This window comes from Esox lucius, chromosome 11 (genome assembly GCF_011004845.1).
Source record: "Esox lucius isolate fEsoLuc1 chromosome 11, fEsoLuc1.pri, whole genome shotgun sequence".
Taxonomy (NCBI): Eukaryota; Metazoa; Chordata; class Actinopteri; order Esociformes; family Esocidae; genus Esox; species Esox lucius.
In genome coordinates, this window is record NC_047579.1 from 20,221,779 (window position 1) to 20,242,491 (window position 20,713).

The window sequence follows — 20,713 nt, forward strand, 5'->3', positions numbered from 1 at the left end:
TGCAGATAAGCTTCCTTAAGATGGTGTCTGACCAATGGTGCCACCCTTAGTTTCTTCAGCAGTCCGGCTGGCTGGTCTGCAGGTGAAGGAGCTAGATGTGGTAGGTCCTGGGTTGGCAGGTTAGGTTGGTTAGATTGGTTACACCTGGTCTATATTTGTCAGGCTGTTTTTAGCGTGCCGCCCAATCTTATAAACACAACATTGTGGGTAGTTTATGGTAGAAAAATTTACATTTTGTTCTCTGGCAACAGCTCTGATGGACATTCCTGCAGTAAGAATCACTCAAAACCTAAGAAATCTGTGCTGTTGTGTTGTGTGACAAAACAGCATATTTTACTCTACAGAAGTGTGGCCTTTTAATGTCCATAACAAAAGGTGCACCTGCATATGTGTGCTGTTTAATCAAATTCTTGATGTACCAAACCTTTCACATGGATTTAGGAGAATCAAGCTTTTGTGGGTATGGAACAAAATCTGGGGTTGTTTATTTCAGCTTATGACTCATGGGTCAAGAACTTTATATGTTGCATTTATATTTTGATTCAGTATACACTACCACTCAAAAATGTGGGGTCACTTAGACATTTCCTTGTTTTTGAAGGAAAAGCACATTTTTGTCCATTAAAATAATAACAGATTGATCAGTAATACAGTGTAGACATTAATTTTGTAAATAACTATTGTAGTCAATGGAAGATCTAGGCGTACAGACGCCCATTAATAGCAACCACCAGTCCTGTGTTCCAATGACACGTTGCGTTTGCTAAACCAAGTTAATAATTTTAAAAGCTTATTTGATCAATCGAAAACTATTTTGCAATTATGTTAGCACAGCTGAAAACGGTGTTAGCACAGCACTGTTGTGCTGATTAAAGAAGCAATAAAATTGCCTTCTTTAGTCTACTTCAGTATCTTCAGCATCAGCGTACGTGGGTTTGATAACATGCTCAAAATGGCCAGAAACAAAGAACTGAAACTCTTCAGTCTCTTGTCTGAAATTAAAGCTATTCTATGTGAGACATTGCCAAGAAACTGAAGATCACGTACAATGATGGGTTGTACTCCCTTCACAGAACAGCCCAAACTGTCTCTAACTAGTATAGAAAGAGCAGTGGGACTCCCCGGTGCATAACTGAGCAAGAGGACAAATCCATTAGGGTGTCTTGTTTGAGAATGTGACGCCTCACATGTCCTCAACTGACAATGAAGAGGCGACTTTGGCCTTCTAGGCAGAGTTGCAAAGAAAGAGCCATATCTCAGACTAGCCAATACAAATAAAAGATTAAGATGGGCAAAAGAACACAGACACTGGACAGAGGAAGATTGGATAAAAGTGTTGGACAGACGACGAGGTGTTTGGATCACAAACATTTGTGAGATGCAGACCAAATGATAAGATGCTGGAGGAGTGCTTGACGCCAACTGTCAAGCATGGTGGAGCTAATGTGATGGTCTGGGGGTGCTTTGGTGGTGGTAAATTGGGAGATTTGTACAAGGTAAAAGGGATCTTGAAGAAGGAAGGCTATCACTCCATTTTGCAATGCCATGCCATACCTGGTGGACGGCGCTTCATTGGAGCCAATTTCCTCCTTCAACAGGACAATGACCCAGAGCACAGCTCCAAACTATGCAAGAAAAATTTAGGAGAGAAACAGTCAGCTGGTATTCTGTCTATATTGGACTGGCCAGCAGAGTCACTGGATCTCAACCCTATTCAGTTGTTGTGGGAGCAGCTTGACCATATGTTACATAAAAAGTGCCCATCAAGCCAATCCAACTTGTGGGAGGTGCTTCAGGAAGCATGGGGTTAAATCTCTTCAGATTACCTCAGCAAATTGACAACTACTGTAGAATGCCAAAGGTCTGCAAGGCTGTAATTGCTGCAAATAGAGGATTCTTTGATAATAACTAAGTTTGAAGGACGCAAATATTATTTAATTAAAAATAATTATTTCTAAACTTGTCAATTACTATTTCCAAATCATTTTTGTTATATTTTCTATACAAACTAATTTCATGCATGTTTTCATTGAAAACAAGGACATTTCTAAGTGACCCCATACTTTTGCATTCTCTCAACCAGCTTCATGAGGTAGTCACCTGAACCCCCCCCCCCCCCCTCCCTCAAACGTCTTGAAGGAGTTCCCACATATGCTACGCACTAGTTGGCCGCATTTCTTTCCTTACACCAGAAGTGACTGTCCTGTAACCTCTTTTCAATAGAATATCTTTATATCTTGAACATATTTTATATGAGACTGATCTAACTAGCTAGAAAATTTTGTAAAACGTAAATGTAGGAGCTCAAAATATATTTGGCAAGCACAACAAATGTTTTCATGAAATGTACTACTCAAAATTTGTTCACCCCTTCCTGCGTTTCGTCACCAAACACCGACTCGATGCAGCCAATCACTGTTGAGAGCGCGTTGATCGAGAAACTGAAAATGGCGGAAAGCAGCACAGAAATCACATTCAAAAAGGTAAACGAGTCACATAAAAATATTATTCAGTGTTCTATGTTGACAGTCACACATTTTACTTTGCTTATGTAAAATCAAACCTCATTCGGGATTTCGTTCTAGCTGAGGCCAATTGTTTGCATCTTGTAACTAAATTGCCTGCCTACTGTATTCATGGTGGCGTGTTATCTCACAACACTGAACGTTCCTTTTGGGTCTGATGACCGATGAGAAGTCTTCAATGCTTCTTCAACCGGAGCTGATGATTTGGTCTAAAGTGCATTAGAAATCACTGAAAACAATACCATAAAGAGACATAGTTCTTAGCTAAACCATTTAATGTCATTTTGATGTAATCAAATCGATATTACATAGAGTATCCAGTTAATATTGAGCTTGAGGGGAGTGTTTTATCTAGCTAACGTCGTAGCATCGCTAGCTATTTGTATTATATTGACGGAATGTGCTAATGACAACATCTGTCAATGTATATTTGATAATATTACGATGACGGTAACGTTGATGTCAACTCAATATAGACTTCTTTAGCAATGTTGTCTTATTTCCAAGCCCTTGTAGTGTAATTTATATGAAACCGTAATCACCTAAACTGCGTTTACCCCGAATGATTTTCTCATTTTAGAATACGGTAAGCAAACTCCTGTTAAACTTCTTCAAGGAGGAGAAAACAAAAGGTCAGATGCTTCCACATCACCTATGTTTTGTGTGTGTATGTGTTTACTTTTTACTCACGACATGTGGATATTCTCTAATACTACTTTCTTACACCGCGGTAAAGATAGTTTCACATTCGACTACTCCCAAGTACCGGTAAAACTGTCTTCGATCTGCCGGCCGCCGAGTACCAGGCAAGGCTGTGTCGACGTGCGGGTTAACGGACTACTTAGGGACCGGGGTAAAAGTGCAGCCCTCAGAAAGAAGGCTTTTAATGATACAGTTTGTAGTTTATTACTTGAAATCTCTATTCCGAAAGTTGAGATATCCATCATAAATCATGACAATATGTTCTCCATTACATTATCTAATAGCCACTACTTTTATTTATCACAAATTATCAACCATATATTTATTTACTAATATCTTGAAGTTTCCTTTTGAAATAGCTTTTTCAGTTGTTGAAATTTTCATCCCAAATTGCATCAATTTATTCCATTGGGATGAATATCTCAAAAACTGAAAAAGCTGTTTCAAAAGGAATAAATCAAATATGAATAAAAATTATATACCTAATTATTTTGCAAAAATTTAAGTTTAGGCTCTTACAGAATGTAATGAGTAATATATGGATGCGATTGGGGTGAATACCTCAACCGTTGAAAAAGCTATTTCAAAAGGAAACTTAAATATATTCCTGAAAGTTCTATGCCTCATTATTTTGGAAAAATCTAAATTAAGGCGCTTAGAGAATGTTATGAGGAATATATGGATGAGATTAGGGATGATTACCTCAGATTTTTAAAAAGCTATTTGAAAAGGAATCTTTCAAATATTCATATAATAATATACCTCATTATTTGTGAAAAATCTATGTTGAGGCACTTAGAGAATGTAATGAGGAATATATGGATGTGATTTGAATATCTGAACATTTTAAACATCTATTTCAAGTAATAATCTACCAACTATATCATAAAAAGCCTGTCCTCGTTCGGAGGACTGCACTTTAACCTCGGTCCCTAAGTGCAGCCTTGTCAGACACCCGGCACTCTGGAGTTGGCAGACCAACGACAGTTCTTACTTGAAAATGCATTTAAACTCTCGTCAAACTAGCCATATTAATGAGCTAGTCGGAACTAGGAAACTGCACATGTTACTTTTTTAACACAAGATGGTATAGTTTAGAACCAGTTACATAGTTCCGACTAGAGTAGTCAAAAATACTTACCTGAAGGCAAAAATTGGGTGACTGATGTCATACTGCTTTTTGTTTTTTAAACATAATATAATTTATTTGTGTCACTTTTACTTGGTCATCTAATTGGTACTTTGTTTTTGTTTGTTTTTTAAGTAAGTTCAGATGCGGTGTTGCTTATGGCGGAGATGCTGTATGTGTTTGTTGAAGGTATGTTCAGATTGTTTGTTGCTGGAATGTACATATCAATTGAGGAGTTCATAGAATTACATGTGTATACGGTCATTACTAAGTTGGTGTGCATTGGTGGATGCAGTTTCACACTCTTTACTGCGTTTAACAAAATGTATTACTCCATCATAATCACGGTAACTACTCAAACACTTCCATCAGTCATGCATTAAATGAACATGAAATGCCACGTCTCAGCAGAAGAATGCTGCCATAATCACTCAACACGGTAATAGTGAGAGATTAGGCAAATAACTGGTTTATTCTGGGATTTCTGTTGCTACAACCAAGAGCATTTTAGCTTGGCGTTGCGCATTTTCTCCCCTTGGTGAGATGCATTATGAATGCAGGACCTCACAGTTTTTTGTTTGTTTGTTAGAAGCTGCACAAAGAACAATAAAACAGGCTGTAGCAGAGGACTGTGACAAAATGGACATAGAACATTTTGAGAAGATCCTACCTCAACTGGTGCGTATGTTATATATCTATTTATTCAAAAAAGAACTGAACACACTGCTGTTCCAATTATGTACAGCTCAGGATTTTTTTTTACCACTGCACCTTTTTCTTTCCTTTCCAAAAAAGTCGAAAAGGAAGGTTTTGAGTGAGGAACAGTAGTGTTAAAATTAAGAGACCACTGCAAATTGGACGCCTCCTCTCTCAAAACTTTCCTTTTCAACTTTTTTGGAAATGAAAGAAAAAGGTGCAGTGGTCTCTTGATTTTTTCCCGGAGCTGTATATAAGCCCATATTGGTGTCTGTTTTGAATCTGCATTGCAAATATCTCTGATCTCTCCATTGTAGAACTTTGTCCCCGTCCTGCCTTTAACAGTGCTTGAGTTGTGATCATTAAAACCCACAGAACTGGTGAATTCTGGCAAGAATCATAGGGAAAATGTATCCATGAGGCTATACTGACACCCAAAACCTGTACAGCTCCGTGGGGTAGTGGTTAACGACACAGCCTTCTACATTGGCGACCTGGGTTCTAATCTCGAGGTGGCAAGATTCTCTATTGCAGGCCGGCTGAACTAGGCTTGCCTGGTTTCTTGTTCTTATACATTAATATACACTCACCTAAAGGATTATTAGGAACACCTGTTCAATTTCTCATTAATGCAATTATCTAATCAACCAATCACATGGCAGTTGCTTCAATGCATTTAGGGGTGTGGTCCTGGTCAAGACAATCTCCTGAACTCCAAACTGAATGTCAGAATGGGAAAGAAAGGGGATTTAAGCAATTTTGAGCGTGGCATGGTTGTTGGTGCCAGACGGGCTGGTCTGAGTATTTCACAATCTGCTCAGTTACTGGGATTTTCACGCACAACCATTTCTAGGGTTTACAAAGAATGGTGTGAAAAGGGAAAAACATCCAGTATGCGGCAGTCCTGTGGGCAAAAATGCCTTGTCGATGCTAGAGGTCAGAGGAGAATGGGCCGACTGATTCAAGCTGATAGAAGAGTAACTTTGACTGAAATAACCACTCGTTACAACCGAGGTATGCAGCAAAGCATTTGTGAAGCCACAACACGCACAACCTTGAGGCGGATGGGCTACAACAGCAGAAGACCCCACTGGGTACCACTCATCTCCACTACAAATAGGAAAAAGAGGCTACAATTTGCACAAGCTCACCAAAATTGGACAGTTGAAGACTGGAAGAATGTTGCCTGGTCTGATGAGTCTTGATTTCTGTTGAGACATTCAGATGGTAGAGTCAGAATTTGGCGTAAACAGAATGAGAACATGGATCCATCATGCCTTGTTACCACTATGCAAGCTGCTGGTGGTGGTGTAATGGTATGGGGGATGTTTTCTTGGCTCACTTTAGGCCCCTTAGTGCCAATTGGGCATAGTTTCTGATCATGTCCATCCCTTTATGACCACCATGTACCCATCCTCTGATGGCTACTTCCAGCAGGATAATGCACCATGTCACAAAGAACATGACAATGGCCCTAATTTATCAAAAGTGAGTACACCAAATTTCCAGCGTACAACTGGCGTACACCCAAAACCACAGTGACTTTGAGATATATCAATATGGACGTTGGCGTACGGCACTCTCAAATCCTACGCCAGCTCAGGAGGTGGTGTACGCACGTTTTGAGTTAGTGCGGAAATGCGCAGAAAAAAAAATCCTAACGCACTAACAAACTAAAAGATATGATATATTATGACCCACTGTAAAAAAAACAACAACATAATTACAAACTTCAGTGTTTATTTTTGTGCAACATGGACTTCAAGGTTTCATTTGTGTGACTTTACCAAAGCATTTGACTTATATGTATTCCTTCAGATGCGAGCCTGTGCGCTTTACATGACGTTTCAGGGTTAGGCCCGGCAGTTGCGCACGGACTGGGTTCAGTAATAAAAGGCTTTTAATGACCAAAATATAATTCAGACTGACAAAATAATAATAATAATAATAGAAATAATAATAATAACGACATTCTTCTTCTAAATATCAATAAACGTCATTAATAATAAATATCATAAAATAATAAGACGAATATTACAAATTGTCATGCAATTATTTTATGTGAATGAATGGTACTCCACATCACATCATCTTTTATTCCGCTTTTTAAACTGTCAAATAAAACAATTGTATTTCTACCTCCCTGGTGATCGTCTCAATCTCCAAAGTTTCTCTTTTTTGCCGTATTCCGTGTGTCCATGGCGTAAAATGAGGGCGTGGGGGAAGCGGAGACTTGAATATATAGGGGCGTGTTATTCTAATGATGATCGTTTTCAGCCGCAGCATTTATCAAGGGCAGGTATTGCGTACACCTGGATTTTAAAGGTACGCACAGCTTCATAAATCAGGCGGTGAGAGGAGTGCAAAATCTTACGCCAACATATACGCCCGTTTCTACACAATAATGATAAATGAGGGCCAATGAGTTCACTGTACTGAAATGGCCCCCACAGTCACCAGATCTCAACCCAATAGAGCATCTTTGGGATGTGGTGGAACGGGAGCTTCGTGCCTGGATGTGCATCCCACAAATCTCCATCAACTGCAAGATGCTATCCTATCAATATGGGCCAACATTTCTAAAGAATGCTTTCAGCACCTGGTTGAATCAATGCCACGTAGAATTAAGGCAGTTCTGAAGGCGAAAGGGGGTCAAACACAGTATTAGTATGGTGTTCCTAATAATCCTTTAGGTGAGTGTATACACCAATCAGCTATAACATTATGACCACCTGCCTAATATTGCATAGGTCCCCCTACCGTTGCCATGAAAGGGTGAACATGGTCAACAATGCTTAGGTAGGTGGTACGTGTTAAAGTAACATCCACATGAATGGAAGGACCCAAGGTTTCCCAGCAGAACATTGTCCAAAGCATTACACTGCCTCTGCTGGCCAGCTGGTCTGTTGGATCGGACACCACGGGCCAGCCTTCACTCCCCACGTGAATCAGTGAGACTTGATCGCCCATGACCCTGTCACCAGTTCACCACTTTTCCTTCCTTGGACCACTTTTGATAGGTACTGACCTCTGAAGACCCGGAACACCCCACAAGGGCTCCAGTTTTGGAGATGCTCCGACCCAGTCATCTAGCCATTACAATTTGGCCGTGGTCAAAGTCGCTCAGATCCTTATGCATGCCCGCTTTTCCTTCATCTTACACATCAACTTTTAGGACAGAATGTTCACTTACTGCCTAATATATCCCACCCACTGACAGGTGCCATGATAATGAGATTCACCTGTCAGTGGTTATAATGTTATACTACTCAAAAAATTTGGTTTAACTTTTATACAACCCTTATACAACTCTTTCTTGGGACGTTGCGTAAAATGCTAATAAAACAGAATGCATTGATGTGCAAATGTTGTATCCCTGTATTTAACTGACAATAGTACAAAGACGACATATCAGATGTTTAAATTGAGAAATACTGTTTTTGGAAATTTTGAATTTGATGCCAGCAACACATGTCAAAAAAGTAGGGACGTGCATGTTTACAACTGGGTTGCATCACCTCTTCTTTTAACAATACTCTGTAAATGTCTGGGAACTGAGGAGACCAACTGCTGTAGTTTTGAAAGTGAATTGCTTTCCCATTCTTACTTGATATAGGATTTCAGCTGCTCAACAGTTCGGCGTCTCCTTTGTCGTATTTTCTGTTTCATAATGCAAATAATGTTTTCAGTGGGTGACAGGTCTGGACTCCAGACAGGACTTTATAGCATCCAGAATCCTTCAATACGGAGCCATGCTGTAGTAATACAAGCAGAATTTGGTTTGGCATTGTCTTGCTGATATAAGCAAGGTCTTCCCTGAAAAATACCTTGTCTGGATGGCAGCACGTGTTGCTCCAGAAGTTTGCATACCCTTGGAGAATTGGTAATATATGTGCCATTTGTAAAGAAAACAAGCAGGCAAAACACGTCTTTTATTTCTTATGGGATTCACATTCAACTGTAGGTCATAACAGAATGGCACAATCATAAAACAAAACATGGCAATAAAGAAAACAATGACCTGACCCCCGTTCATATGTCTGCATACCCTTATTACCTAATACTGTGTATTGCCCCCTCTAGCATCAATGACAGCGTGCAGTCTTTTGTAATAGTTGTCTATGAGGTCCAGAATTCTTGCAGCTGGTATAGCTGCCCATTAGTCTTGGCAAAATGCCTCCAGGTCATGTAATGTTTTTGATCCAATATATTTAAGATCTCGCCAGAGTGGCTCGATGATATTAAGGTCAGGAGACTGTGATGGCCAGAACCTCCAGAACCTTCACCTTTTTCTGCTGTAACTGCTGGAGGGTAAACTTGGCTTTGTGTTTAGGGTCATTGTCATGCTGGAAAGTCCAAGAGCGTCCCATGCGCAGCTTTTGTGCAGAAGAATGCAAATTGTCTGCTAGTATTTTTTGATAACATGCTGCATTCATCTTGCCATCAATTTTCACAAGATTCCCCTTGCCTTTAGAGCTCACACACCCCCAAAACACCAGTGAGCCACCACCATGCTTCACAGTGGGGATGGAATTCTGTTCACTATAGGCCTTGTTGACCCCTCTCTAAACATAGTGCTTATGGTTGTGACCATAAAGCTCTATTTTGGTCTCGTCACTCCAAATTACAGTGTGCCAGAAGCTGTGAGGCGTGTCAAGGTGTTGTCGGGCATATTGTAACTGGGCTTTTATGTGGCATTGGAGCAGTAAAGGGTTCTTTCTGGCAACTCGACCATGCAGCTCATTTTTGTTCAAGTATCATCATATTGTGCTCCTTGAAACAACCGTCTTTTTCCAGAGCAACCTGTATTTCCCCTGTGGGTTTTTCTTTGTATCCCAAACAATTCTTCAGGCTGTTTTGGCTGAAATCCTTCTTGGTCTACCTGACCTTGACCGTGGCTTCTTAACAAGTGATTGAACAGTACTGACTTGCATTTGCAAGGCTTTGGATATCCTTTTCTATCTTTATAAAGTGCCATTACCTTGTTACGCAGGTCTTTTGGCTGTTCGTTTCTGCTCCCCATTGCTCAGTATCTAGCCTGCTCAGTGCATCCACTCGAGAGCTAACAAACTCATTGACTATTTTTACACAGACATTAATTGCAATTTTAAAAAGCCACAAATGTGGGGAATTCACCTTTAATTGCCATTTTGACCTGTGTGTGTCACATTGTGTGTCTGTAACAAGGCCAAACATTCAATGGTATGTAAACTTTTGATCAGGGCCATTTGGGTGATTTCTGTTATCATTACGATTTAAAAAGGAGCCAAACAACTATGTGATAATAAATAGCTTCATATGATCACTACCCTTTTAAATAAAAATGTTTTTGCATGATCAGTCGTATTTCAAAATCAATGCCAAAATGTCACAATTTCTGGGTATGTAAAAACGTATGAGCTAGGGATGTAAACAGGTAATCGACTATCGATTAATTGTCGATAAGAATTTACTCGATTAAATTGAACATTGCAATCTTAGACCGTTTTCCACCGGACGTAGGCCTAATTGAACGTGACACGAGATTCTCGCGGGCGGCGACAGACCCGACACAAACTTGAGGCGGCAAAAAAGAAACCAAGCATGAGGCGGTCAAAACGGAGTGGAGTGTGGGAGCATTTCAAATTAATTAATGATGACAAAGACGCCCAATGTAAACTCTGCGGTACTACGTTTAAGTTCAGCAGCTCTACGAGTTCGCTAAGATACTACCTTCATAACTTGCATGTAGCCATGTTGCAGGGAGGAAGTCTGTCGCCTTCACGACCTACAATCGCTGCTGTGGTGGGAAGGCGAGTAAGTGACCACAGGAAAGCGGAGGGCATTACTCTGAGGATTTGCGGCATGATCGAAAAAGATATGATGCCAATTAGCACCACTGACGGTGAGGGATTTCGGGAGTTATTACACTACATGGAGCCAGGGTATGATATCCGTTCTCGAGCGACCATTACTACCCACTTGGAAGCACCCTACAAAAACAAGAAGGCTGAGCTAAAAACACAGTTAGCCGCGGCTAATGTGGCTCTGACGACGGATTGTTGGATGGCACTGACTACAGAGAGCTACATAATCACTTGCCACTACATTGGAAACGACTGGCAGATAAAGTCAGCAGTGCTTGTCAGAGACTGTCAGAGAGACTTACAGCTGATAATTTAGCTGGTCATCTTACTGTTACCTTTCTCAGACCAAGGGGGATTATAAGTGTTGCTGCTAATGTTTCCAGATACTTTACCAGATTATTATATGTATTCTTAATATAGTGTAGGCTAAGCCTACCCATATTGTTTAGATTTCTATTTACAATGTATTTTGTGTTGCTTAATGTTTCACATGCAACAGGTATGCCAGTGCACAATTTTCTATGTATTTCAATTTTCTGTCCATAATTTATTTTGTTAAACTACATAAATGCCATTATCTGTACCGTATCCCATCTGGTACAATAAAATATCAGCTGAGCAATATAACATGCATTTTTATTCACTAATAAGCAATATTCTGCTTTTTATGTTAAAGACACTATTGATACCGTGAGAAATGTACATTCTCAGGAAAAAAGCAGCTTATCAGTTAATCGTTAATCGATTGATAATGTCAATCAACTAATGATTAATGAATTAATCGATAATTTGCATCCATAGTATGAGCACAACTGTATATTGTTCAGCATTAATGGTGCATTCACAGATGAGCAACGACGTCCATGATTCCCAAAAAGTATTTCAAGTTTTGATTCACAGGATGGTTTTCCACTTTGTCTCTGTCCATCTTAAATGAGCTTAGGCCCAGCGAAGGTGGTGGCGGTTCTGGATCTTGTTTGTATATGGTTTCTTCTTTGCATTGCAGAGTTTTAACTTGCATTTGTGGATGCAGCGAAGTACTGTTTTCACAGGTTTTTGGAAGCGTTCCTGAGCCCATGCAGTGATGTCCACTACAGAATCGTGTCTGTTTTTAATTTGGCGCCGCCCGATGGCCTAAAGTCCACGGCCATCCAATATTGGTTTTCTGCCTTGTCCCTTGCATACAGAGATTTTACTGGATTCTCTGAATCTTTTAATGATATTATGTGCTGTAGATTAGATCCCCAAACTCTTTGCTATTTTATGTTGTGATACGTTATTCTTAAATTGCTGCGCTATTTGCCCACGCAGTCTTTCACATAGTGGTGAACCCCTCCTGGTCTTTACTTCGAACAGGCCCATCCTCTCTAGAATGATCTTTTAATACCCAAGCATGGCCTAATTAGTTGTGGTATTCCACCAGGTTTCGTTTTTTAGCATCACACAACATTTACATTCTTTTGTTGCCTCCAACCTAACATTTTTGAAATGTGTTGCTGGGATCAATTTCAAAGTGGGCATATTTTTCAAGTAACAATTAAATGTCTCAGTTTCAGTATTTGATAGCTTGTCTTTGTACTATTTTCTGTTGAATATAGGGTTTAAATAATTTGCACATGATTTCATTCTGACGTTTTACGCAGCATCCCAACTTTTTGGAAAATGGGTTTGTATATGCACATACAAAAATCTTGGTGAAATTCCCCCAGTGCAGATAGTTGTGAAAACCTGGAGCACTTATAGAAACCACACCAAAAAACTATTTTGTGTATATTTTAGATACATACGTTTATTACAATGTTCAGAAACACTTCTTAAAGCTATATTTTATTTTCCTCCCAGCTTTTGGATTTCTAGTGGCCAGAAGATGGAACCAGAGAGCTGTCCTGTCCTCTGTTCAGCCCATGTATATCATTGTATTGTACTTATTTTTCTTGACTTACATTAAACACTCTCAAATGGGTTTTACAGTTTGATCTGTTGCTTTGCTTAATCTTGTTATTTTCTGTGTTTGGTAACTAAGAAACATTGTTGCTTTCTATCACTCTGTAATATGTTGTTTTGGGGGACGGGCATGTGTTGTGAAAGTAACTTTTTCTGAGCTGTGTGATAGAAATTCACATGTGGCATTACTGAGGGGAGAGGTAGGGAATTGTTCCAATCAAAACAGAAGTAAGGGGCATCATTACGATTGAAACGGAACATTCCGATCGATTTTAATTGTGGTCAGCGTAAAACTGCTTGTCATGTTACAATAAAGAATCATGTCACCTCTACTTATTCTACTACCACATGCAACATTTACGTATGACTTTCCCCCCAAAAAGCTGTAGATAACGTTTAACTTTAAGATCATTCTATGTATGCTGTCCATCAGTGGACTTCAGATGTTCTTAAAACAAGCTTAAAAAAACATCAATTGACATGACAAGTATTTAAGTAGCATTAACATTCAAGACATTTGCTTGCAGTGTTTTGTCCTGACCCCTGACCTGGAATGTGTACACACTCCCTGACAATGTTGTTTTCCAGCTAACTGACATGGTGTTTGCTGGTGAACTATTGCTGGTGATAGTGGAATAGTTTTGGTGTCAGTGTGAGATGTTTTTAGATCTTCTAAAAACAAGAAGACATCCTCTTTAGACCTCAGTAGCAACAAGGAGTGTCTGTTGGAAAACAGTTCAACGTTAGCTCGGGAGGTGACATGCGGAAACTGACATTTATACCCGTTTACACTATAAAAACTTTATCTGTCACGCAAATCTGGGAAAAAGTCTCGTTTATCTAAACAAATAAAACCATCACGGTGTCAAAAACGCTCTTGGTGCCAAAATCCAAATGTCTTTGGGAAGCTTTACCCGTGAACTTTTTTCACATAACTGAATGATGTGAGCCCCCAAGTGGTGCTGTCCTTATGTTCTTCCGCCGACACGACCACTGTCCACCTGTGCTCCGGCTTTGCAACAACAGGTGCCTGCAGCAAGCCTCTCTTTGGCTGGCTCCCCTCACCACCTCCCCACCTCCATCAAAGGCTCCAGGAGCAGTTGGAAGCAATTAGAGTAATGAGGGGAGCAGCCTGGCCCTCAGATGATGACAAGTGGCAGGAAAAAAAAGTAGTACCCCCCGCCCCCCCCCCTCCGGACACTTTGAAGTTCCCCTGTATTTTTTTTTTTGGTGTCCTGCGATGTTTAGTTAGTAGCTGGGGGAGGGAGGCTGGTGGGGGGAGGGACGGGGTAGTGGGCGACGGAAACGGGACCTCTTGCTACAAGCCCAGGGGAAAGTTGAATGGAGTGTGCATGCGTGAGTGTGCTTGTGTGTGACAGCCAAACATCACCGCAGAGACCACACGCGTAGATCTTCCATTTGAAAAGAGGAAGCTAAACAAAATGGATTGGAATGGGGCCCACTGGAAGAGCTGCGGTGTAGTTCTGAAGATAAATAAACAAGGTGGTGCATCGGGGGGGGTTCACATAGGTGATTCCCTTTTTCAAAGGAAGGCCTCCACTGGGAGTGCTGTGACTTTGTTATTCTAACCTGAGAGAGACCAATGTTTATCTATTCGAAGGAAGTTTGCTAGTGCACTTGTATGGCTGTGGTGCCGGGTGGACTTTGCAGGCAAGACGGCCAAACCACGATCCATTAATTGCAGTCTGCAGGAGGTCCTTTTTTGTTTTGTTGTTGAAACAAACAGTCCGGGCAACTCCAAGTTCTGTGTAGCCCAGTCAGTAGTGCATGACTCTTGCAACACCTTGGTTCTGGGCTTAATTCTAAGACTAGAGTACAGCTATTTCAATGTACCTTTAACTTTTATGCTGTATTTTTGCATGAACTGTCCTTGGCAGAAAACACATTTTGTCAGTAACAGGTCTGAGTGGTTGTTTATTTTGATATCCTAATGTGCAACTGCGTAGGTTTGTATTGTATATTGGGGGGGTCAGAGTCAATAGATTCCAGGATTTTCACTGTTTTCCAGGGGGGTTACATTGACCTGTCTGTAATGGGGGGGGGGGGGGTCATGACCCCCCCTAGTTATACACCCCTGCTAATGTGACCCTTGGATCGAACAGGTCCCCCAGCCCTGCTCTATGCAAGGCAATATAGTGGTGTTTTGGAATGGTCCAATCACTTTTAGCCAACAAACCTTTGCTGTGAGTCAGCATAGCTCTACAACACCTCACGCTGTTTATTTGTGAAGCTGATGGATGACTCACTGAGCTTACAACTGCTGCTATTATGCACCTGAATGTAACTTGGGGGGGGGGGGGGGTTCAGTCCATATGGGCCCTGCAATGTGTTCAAGGGTACTGCACCTGGTGTTTGACCCCCCGAACCCCCAGAGTCGGACTCAAGTCCAGATTTTCCGGACTGGACTCAAACAGGAGTGATTCAGACTCGGCTGTTTTTCAAGTCTTTTTCAGAACATCTCTGCTTTGCATAATTAAATGTACCAAATCTGCAGCAGCACATTTTAGATCACCTATATACCCTAACGAATTCAATGGACACAGTGAATACGTATACATTTAATTACAAACACTGCAATGGGCGTTTGAGGTAGGTTATTATTTTAGGAACCATTCTCACCCAGCGGTCAAGGTCTTACAGTAACTGGAAGAAGCAAAAGCCTACAGAGATACTGCTCACTGTCGAATTACTTAGACATTTCCATGAACAATGCTCTTTGCAATACTTAATAAGTCACTAGCATTTCACATTATGTCTTACCCAACCAAAGTGAAGCCCCCACCCCTCAACTTGGATGTGTTGAAGTAGAACCTGAAGTATCATTATGGGCATTGTGTGCAGGTGAATAATAAAGCACAAAAACATGGAGAAAGTGAAAGGGGCTGAACACTTTCTGAAACCACCGCATGTAGTATTAATTTGTTCCCTAATATGGTTTTCCAAATTTTAAATCAAGTGACCAACTAAAATAATATTTAAACATATTCTGCAAGAATGACTTACCATACAAATGTCAATAATTTATATATAATGTGGTTCATGTCTGGAGATATTTAAAGCGCTTCAACACGTATTGTATTAGCTGTACATTATATTTACGATACTGAATATCATTGACTCACTGAGTACAATTACAAATTCCCACTAAAGTGCCTTTTAAAGATCTCTAATGGTGAAGTTGTGGTGTTAGCCTGCAACGTTTCTCCTTATGCATCTTAGTGGAACAAATTACATCTGAAGGATGCATTACTAGACATACGAAAGCAGTTAGTCCCAGAATGGGGAGGGGCGTAGAAGAGTAATGAGTTAAAGGTTTTCTTGATCATACTTTAAAGGCTACGGGGTGTCGACAGCCCATGTCTGAGTTCTAAACGATGTCCTGTTCTTAACGGTGCCCTGCTAGGTCTTGGTCAGTGTTAGTACACTACTGTTAGTGAATAGGGTGGCATTTTAGACCAGATGCATTCCAGGCCCGTGGAGGGACTGGAGCGTTCTTTCCCAGGAGACACAAACGGATCCATCTCCAATCGCGATGACTGGCCTTGAGCAGCGCTGCTCGTCGGATGAGGCCCTGACCTGTGGTTCTTAATATGACAGTGGCAACGTCATGATGAACGCTGATGTGGTGGAAGTAGCAGTAGACCCTTGCCTGTTCTCTCCTCTGGCTCGGTTTCTCTACATAAAGAAGTCTAGAGAGCTGGACAGAACGTGTGAGGATGCCAGTCTACCTCAGCAGTGTGTGGTCCTATTCCTCCAGGATATAATCATCCCACAAAGAAAGAATAATGTAACCAAAATCCCATATCAATGATTAGTAAATACTGTAGTGAATTTGGGTAATTGCCTGGCTAGAACGCAAAACTAGGTCCAGCTTACATCAATCCAAGACCTTTAGACGTAATGCCAAGTGAGCCAAGCCTTTTGATTAGGTTTTTAGGTCTTGCGTAGTCTGGAATTGTAATAATGAACTTCCGAAATCACATTGTTTTCCCTCCTTCTCTGATTTGGGTTTTGAAGGTCTGGGCGTTCGTCTACATATCTTGATAACATTTAATCAGGCACTTTCCCCCGCCTAATGTAGTCTACTAATGTAGTGAGCATAGCTGCATGTCAGAGAGCTTAGAGGTTATAAGTAGGAGAAAACGTTGCAGACCCGTTTCCACGTCTATGGTTCCCCTTTTAGCAAGGTTTCCACCGTCAGAAGATTCTGGAAGCTACCAGCTGAGCCAGCCCCGCCCCTACACACCTGCCTCTTGGGACCTCGTCAGGGAATGTATTTAAGGGCTCCCAGGGAACCGATTGGGTCCGAGGCCAGAAGCAAGGGAGATGGACAGGACAAGGCTCCAAGATGGAGTTGGAGGAAGATAGCCTGGAGATGGAGGGTGCAGGAACCGCTGCCTCCCCAAAAACAGGGTTGGACATTTGGTTTTGATTTCTCCATCTCCTTCCTTCACCCTTCCCTTTTTGTTAATAAAACACCCACCAGGACCCTGAACACGTCCACTGTGTCCGTTCCTCGTGTCTCTCCCCTTTACAATGTACATACATACATAGACGAGGGGGGCATTAGAGGAGTTTTGAGTGCAGGATAGTGTAGCTGTTTTGTTAAAAGCTCTGAGGTGACTAAATGTGGGACCACAGCACTGGGAAGAAAAACTGTTCAGGTGGCAGGATTCTTCGGTAATGATTGACCCATACTGCCTGCCTGCTTGCCCTCCGCTAACCAGAGGAACATTTTAGAACAGTGGGTATCTAGTCGGAGGGATCGACAGTGATCTTGCTTGCTCCCTTCCCTGCCCTGATGTCGTGCAGGACATCGATAGAACGAAGATGGCAGTCAATTATTATTTCTGTGGACCGCACAATGCCAGTGGGTAAACGTCGCTACAGTATCTTGCCCTTTCATGTTTGCTGTAAATAAAGACTGTGCGTAAACATTGCCATGACAGGTTTGAAAGAACGGCAGCATAACTGATGGTCCCATCAAGCATTAGCTGTTAGCTTAGAATGCTCTTCTCATCGCATCAAATTTTACCTAAATGGAAGCAAACAAAACGAATACGTACCTTCACTGCATTGACCTTCATTCAAAGGTTAAGAATGTAAAACCTTCCTTTGGTTTACATACACAAACAAACAATTTGATAGTAACACTAATCTTTCACGTCCTTAGAAGTAGAACACTTTGGAGGGTGTAATGATAACAACCAATGCCAGAATGCACACTTCGAAGATTACCAGCAGCAGTCTGTGAATACAGTGGAAATAATAGGAGTGGAGATAGGTTCGGGTGACGTTGTTTCTTGGGTGACGTTGTTTCTCGGGTGACGTAAGTTGGGATGTTAGCATTACCCTTTAATGTCCCTCTGAGGTTACGTAAGGATTATGTCAGCTTTTACTTTTTCATCTCCCCTTCTCGTTTCCTCGTTCTGATTAAGCACACGATGACATAGCCTTCCAATTTGCTGTCATCACTCCCAACTTTTCTTTCCAGGCCCTGACTACAAGGGCCCGTCAATGATGATAGATTGCAATACAGTAATATAGCCATTAGGAATATGCCTCATACCGTTTAGATTGCTCGAACCAGCTGTAACAATAGTTGAAGAAGCAGTTTCTCCTCGGTGCCCCATGCAAGTGCAACTTAGGTGGCGCCTAAAACGTTAAGGATTTTTCTTTTTAGGGTCTTCATAATAAATAGACAATTAAATACCTAATTTCGTGATGTGTTATTGTGTTTAACACTTGTGCACATGATCTTGATCACTTTATGGATTTTACTCTAAGGATTGGTAATCCTTCAAGGTCATTCAGTGCGATCCTTCATGAGAGATAGCTGTGTGTCCATGTGCGTGTCCGTGTGTGTGTGTGTTTTGGACAGAGCTGCGGCTGTGATGCATTAATTCACAGGAGACAGGAGGCCTCAGTAGTGGCCACCCCCACCCCAAACAGGCGTGGAGGAGGAATTCTGCTGGGGGCAACAGAACTGAAGACATTCCTGCACACACACTGGTGCTACACGGACTCACACGCAATACATGCTAGCGGTCGTACACAAAGCATGAAGACTGACAAAAACATGTGCTGGTTGCAAACATTTACAACACTGTAGAACAAACACATATGTCCACATGCAATCACAGGTCATATGAATGGGGTTGTGTGTGTGCGTGACATTGTTGCGTGTGGACCTATGCTTGTCGGGATGTGCTGTAGCCTTAGCATGCCTCTGAGAGAATGGGTTATCCGTCCCTAGCGTGTGTTTGGGAGACAACAGGTCTTCTCTGACTCTAGCGGGTGTTTGGGAGACAACAGGTCTTCTCTGACTCTAGTGTGTGTTTGGGAGACAACAGGTCTTCTCTGACTCTAGCGTGTGTTTGGGAGACAACAGGTCTTCTCTGACCCTAGCGTGTGTTTGGGAGACAACAGGTCTTCTCTGACCCTAGTGTGTGTTTGGGAGACAACAGGTCTTCTCTGACTCTAGCGTGTGTTTGGGAGACAACAGGTCTTCTCTGACTCTAGTGTGTGTTTGGGAGACAACAGGTCTTCTCTGACCCTAGCGTGTGTTTGGGAGACAACAGGTCTTCTCTGACCCTAGCGTGTGTTTGGGAGACAACAGGTCTTCTCTGACCCTAGCGTGTGTTTGGGAGACAACAGGTCTTCTCTGACCCTAGCGTGTGTTTGGGAGACAACAGGTCTTCTCTGACCCTAGCGTGTGTTTGGGAGACAACAGGTCTTCTCTGACTCTAGTGTGTGTTTGGGAGACAACAGGTCTTCTCTGACTCTAGCGTGTGTTTGGGAGACAACAGGTCTTCTCTGACTCTAGCGTGTGTTTGGGAGACAACAGGTCTTCTCTGACCCTAGCGGGTGTTTGGGAGACAACAGGTTTTCTCTGACTCTAGCGTGTGTTCACAGATTGCAAACATGCAGGTGGTGCTATTTCCAAAGGCTGTGACACGGTTGAATTTAGGGGCCCCCGGATGGAGGCTCTGAGGAGCCCTCATCCTGAGACCAGACTTTTTTCAGGAGCCACAGGGCCCAGTGCTGATTAGAAAATACCTGGACGCTTGAGCCACTTGAGTCTGGGCTGGCCTTGGATCACTCCTAACTGATTTTGGCGCATTACTGTTAGACCGGGCCTGGGCTGCCGCTGCGCTCTGCCTATTGGCTGGGCCTTTGGACTCCGCGGGGGGTGGGCGGCGGAAAGGACGCTTCCGGAACCAGTGAGGTGGATGATGGGGTCAGTGAGCTTGGCATGCTGGGGAGGAGGGGGACAGGGAGGCAGGGGGAGTTAGGCCAGACAATTAGCGGTGGACTGGGGCTATTTTCAGGAGCCGTGCTCTTTGTCTTTGACAGCACACACACTCACACACACACGGACATGCAAGGGCGGGTGCCCACTCGTATACATGCACACAGACACACGCACACACACACACACACACACACACACACACACACTGACACGCACATACTGTACAGTGTCCCATAAAGCCAGGGGAAAGGCAGGCGATAACAGCAGAGTAAATCCCCTTACATAACACAGACTATGCACAAACTGAATGAGAGCCGTCCCATTCAATTAATGTCCGGAGGCCTCCCTCTAAAAATAAAGCTCTGCTTTGTCCAAAATGACGTCAAAAGCGCCGGGTTGGGGGATTTGGGGGGTGTCAAGTCGAGCTGATCTTCCCCACGGGACCGGAGGTCAGAGGAGCAGCCTATTTATAGTCTCCTAAATGCCCAAAATAAAAACAGCTCCGCAGCAATCAAAGAGCCTGGAGAAAAAAAAAGCGTTGCACTGTGTTGCCTGCATGTCCGTCAGGCTTAGAGCAGGCAGTGTATCTGAGCGT

At 42.2% G+C, this 20,713-nt stretch overlaps 1 protein-coding gene across 1 annotated transcript; it reads left to right on the forward strand.

The window, feature by feature from the left end:
• Positions 1-2,364: 2,364 nt before the first annotated feature.
• On the forward strand, positions 2,365-12,861 carry cenpx (centromere protein X). The gene is made up of 5 exons (XM_010874293.3): positions 2,365-2,483; positions 3,106-3,157; positions 4,492-4,545; positions 4,946-5,034; positions 12,741-12,861. Exons 1-5 carry the CDS (start codon positions 2,403-2,405, stop codon positions 12,753-12,755), a joined length of 291 nt encoding a protein of 96 aa, XP_010872595.1. The 5' UTR covers positions 2,365-2,402; the 3' UTR covers positions 12,756-12,861.
• Positions 12,862-20,713: the final 7,852 nt, after the last annotated feature.

Excerpts from the sequence above, each read along its gene's own strand:
- cenpx (XM_010874293.3), top strand. The coding sequence starts at position 2,403 with ATGCAGCCAATCACTGTTGAGAGCGCGTTGATCGAGAAACTGAAAATG. Across the intron at positions 3,158-4,491 it reads CAAGGAGGAGAAAACAAAAG|TAAGTTCAGATGCGGTGTTG; the intron begins GTCAGATGCTTC and ends TTGTTTTTTAAG. Across the intron at positions 4,546-4,945 it reads GCTGTATGTGTTTGTTGAAG|AAGCTGCACAAAGAACAATA; the intron begins GTATGTTCAGAT and ends TTTGTTTGTTAG.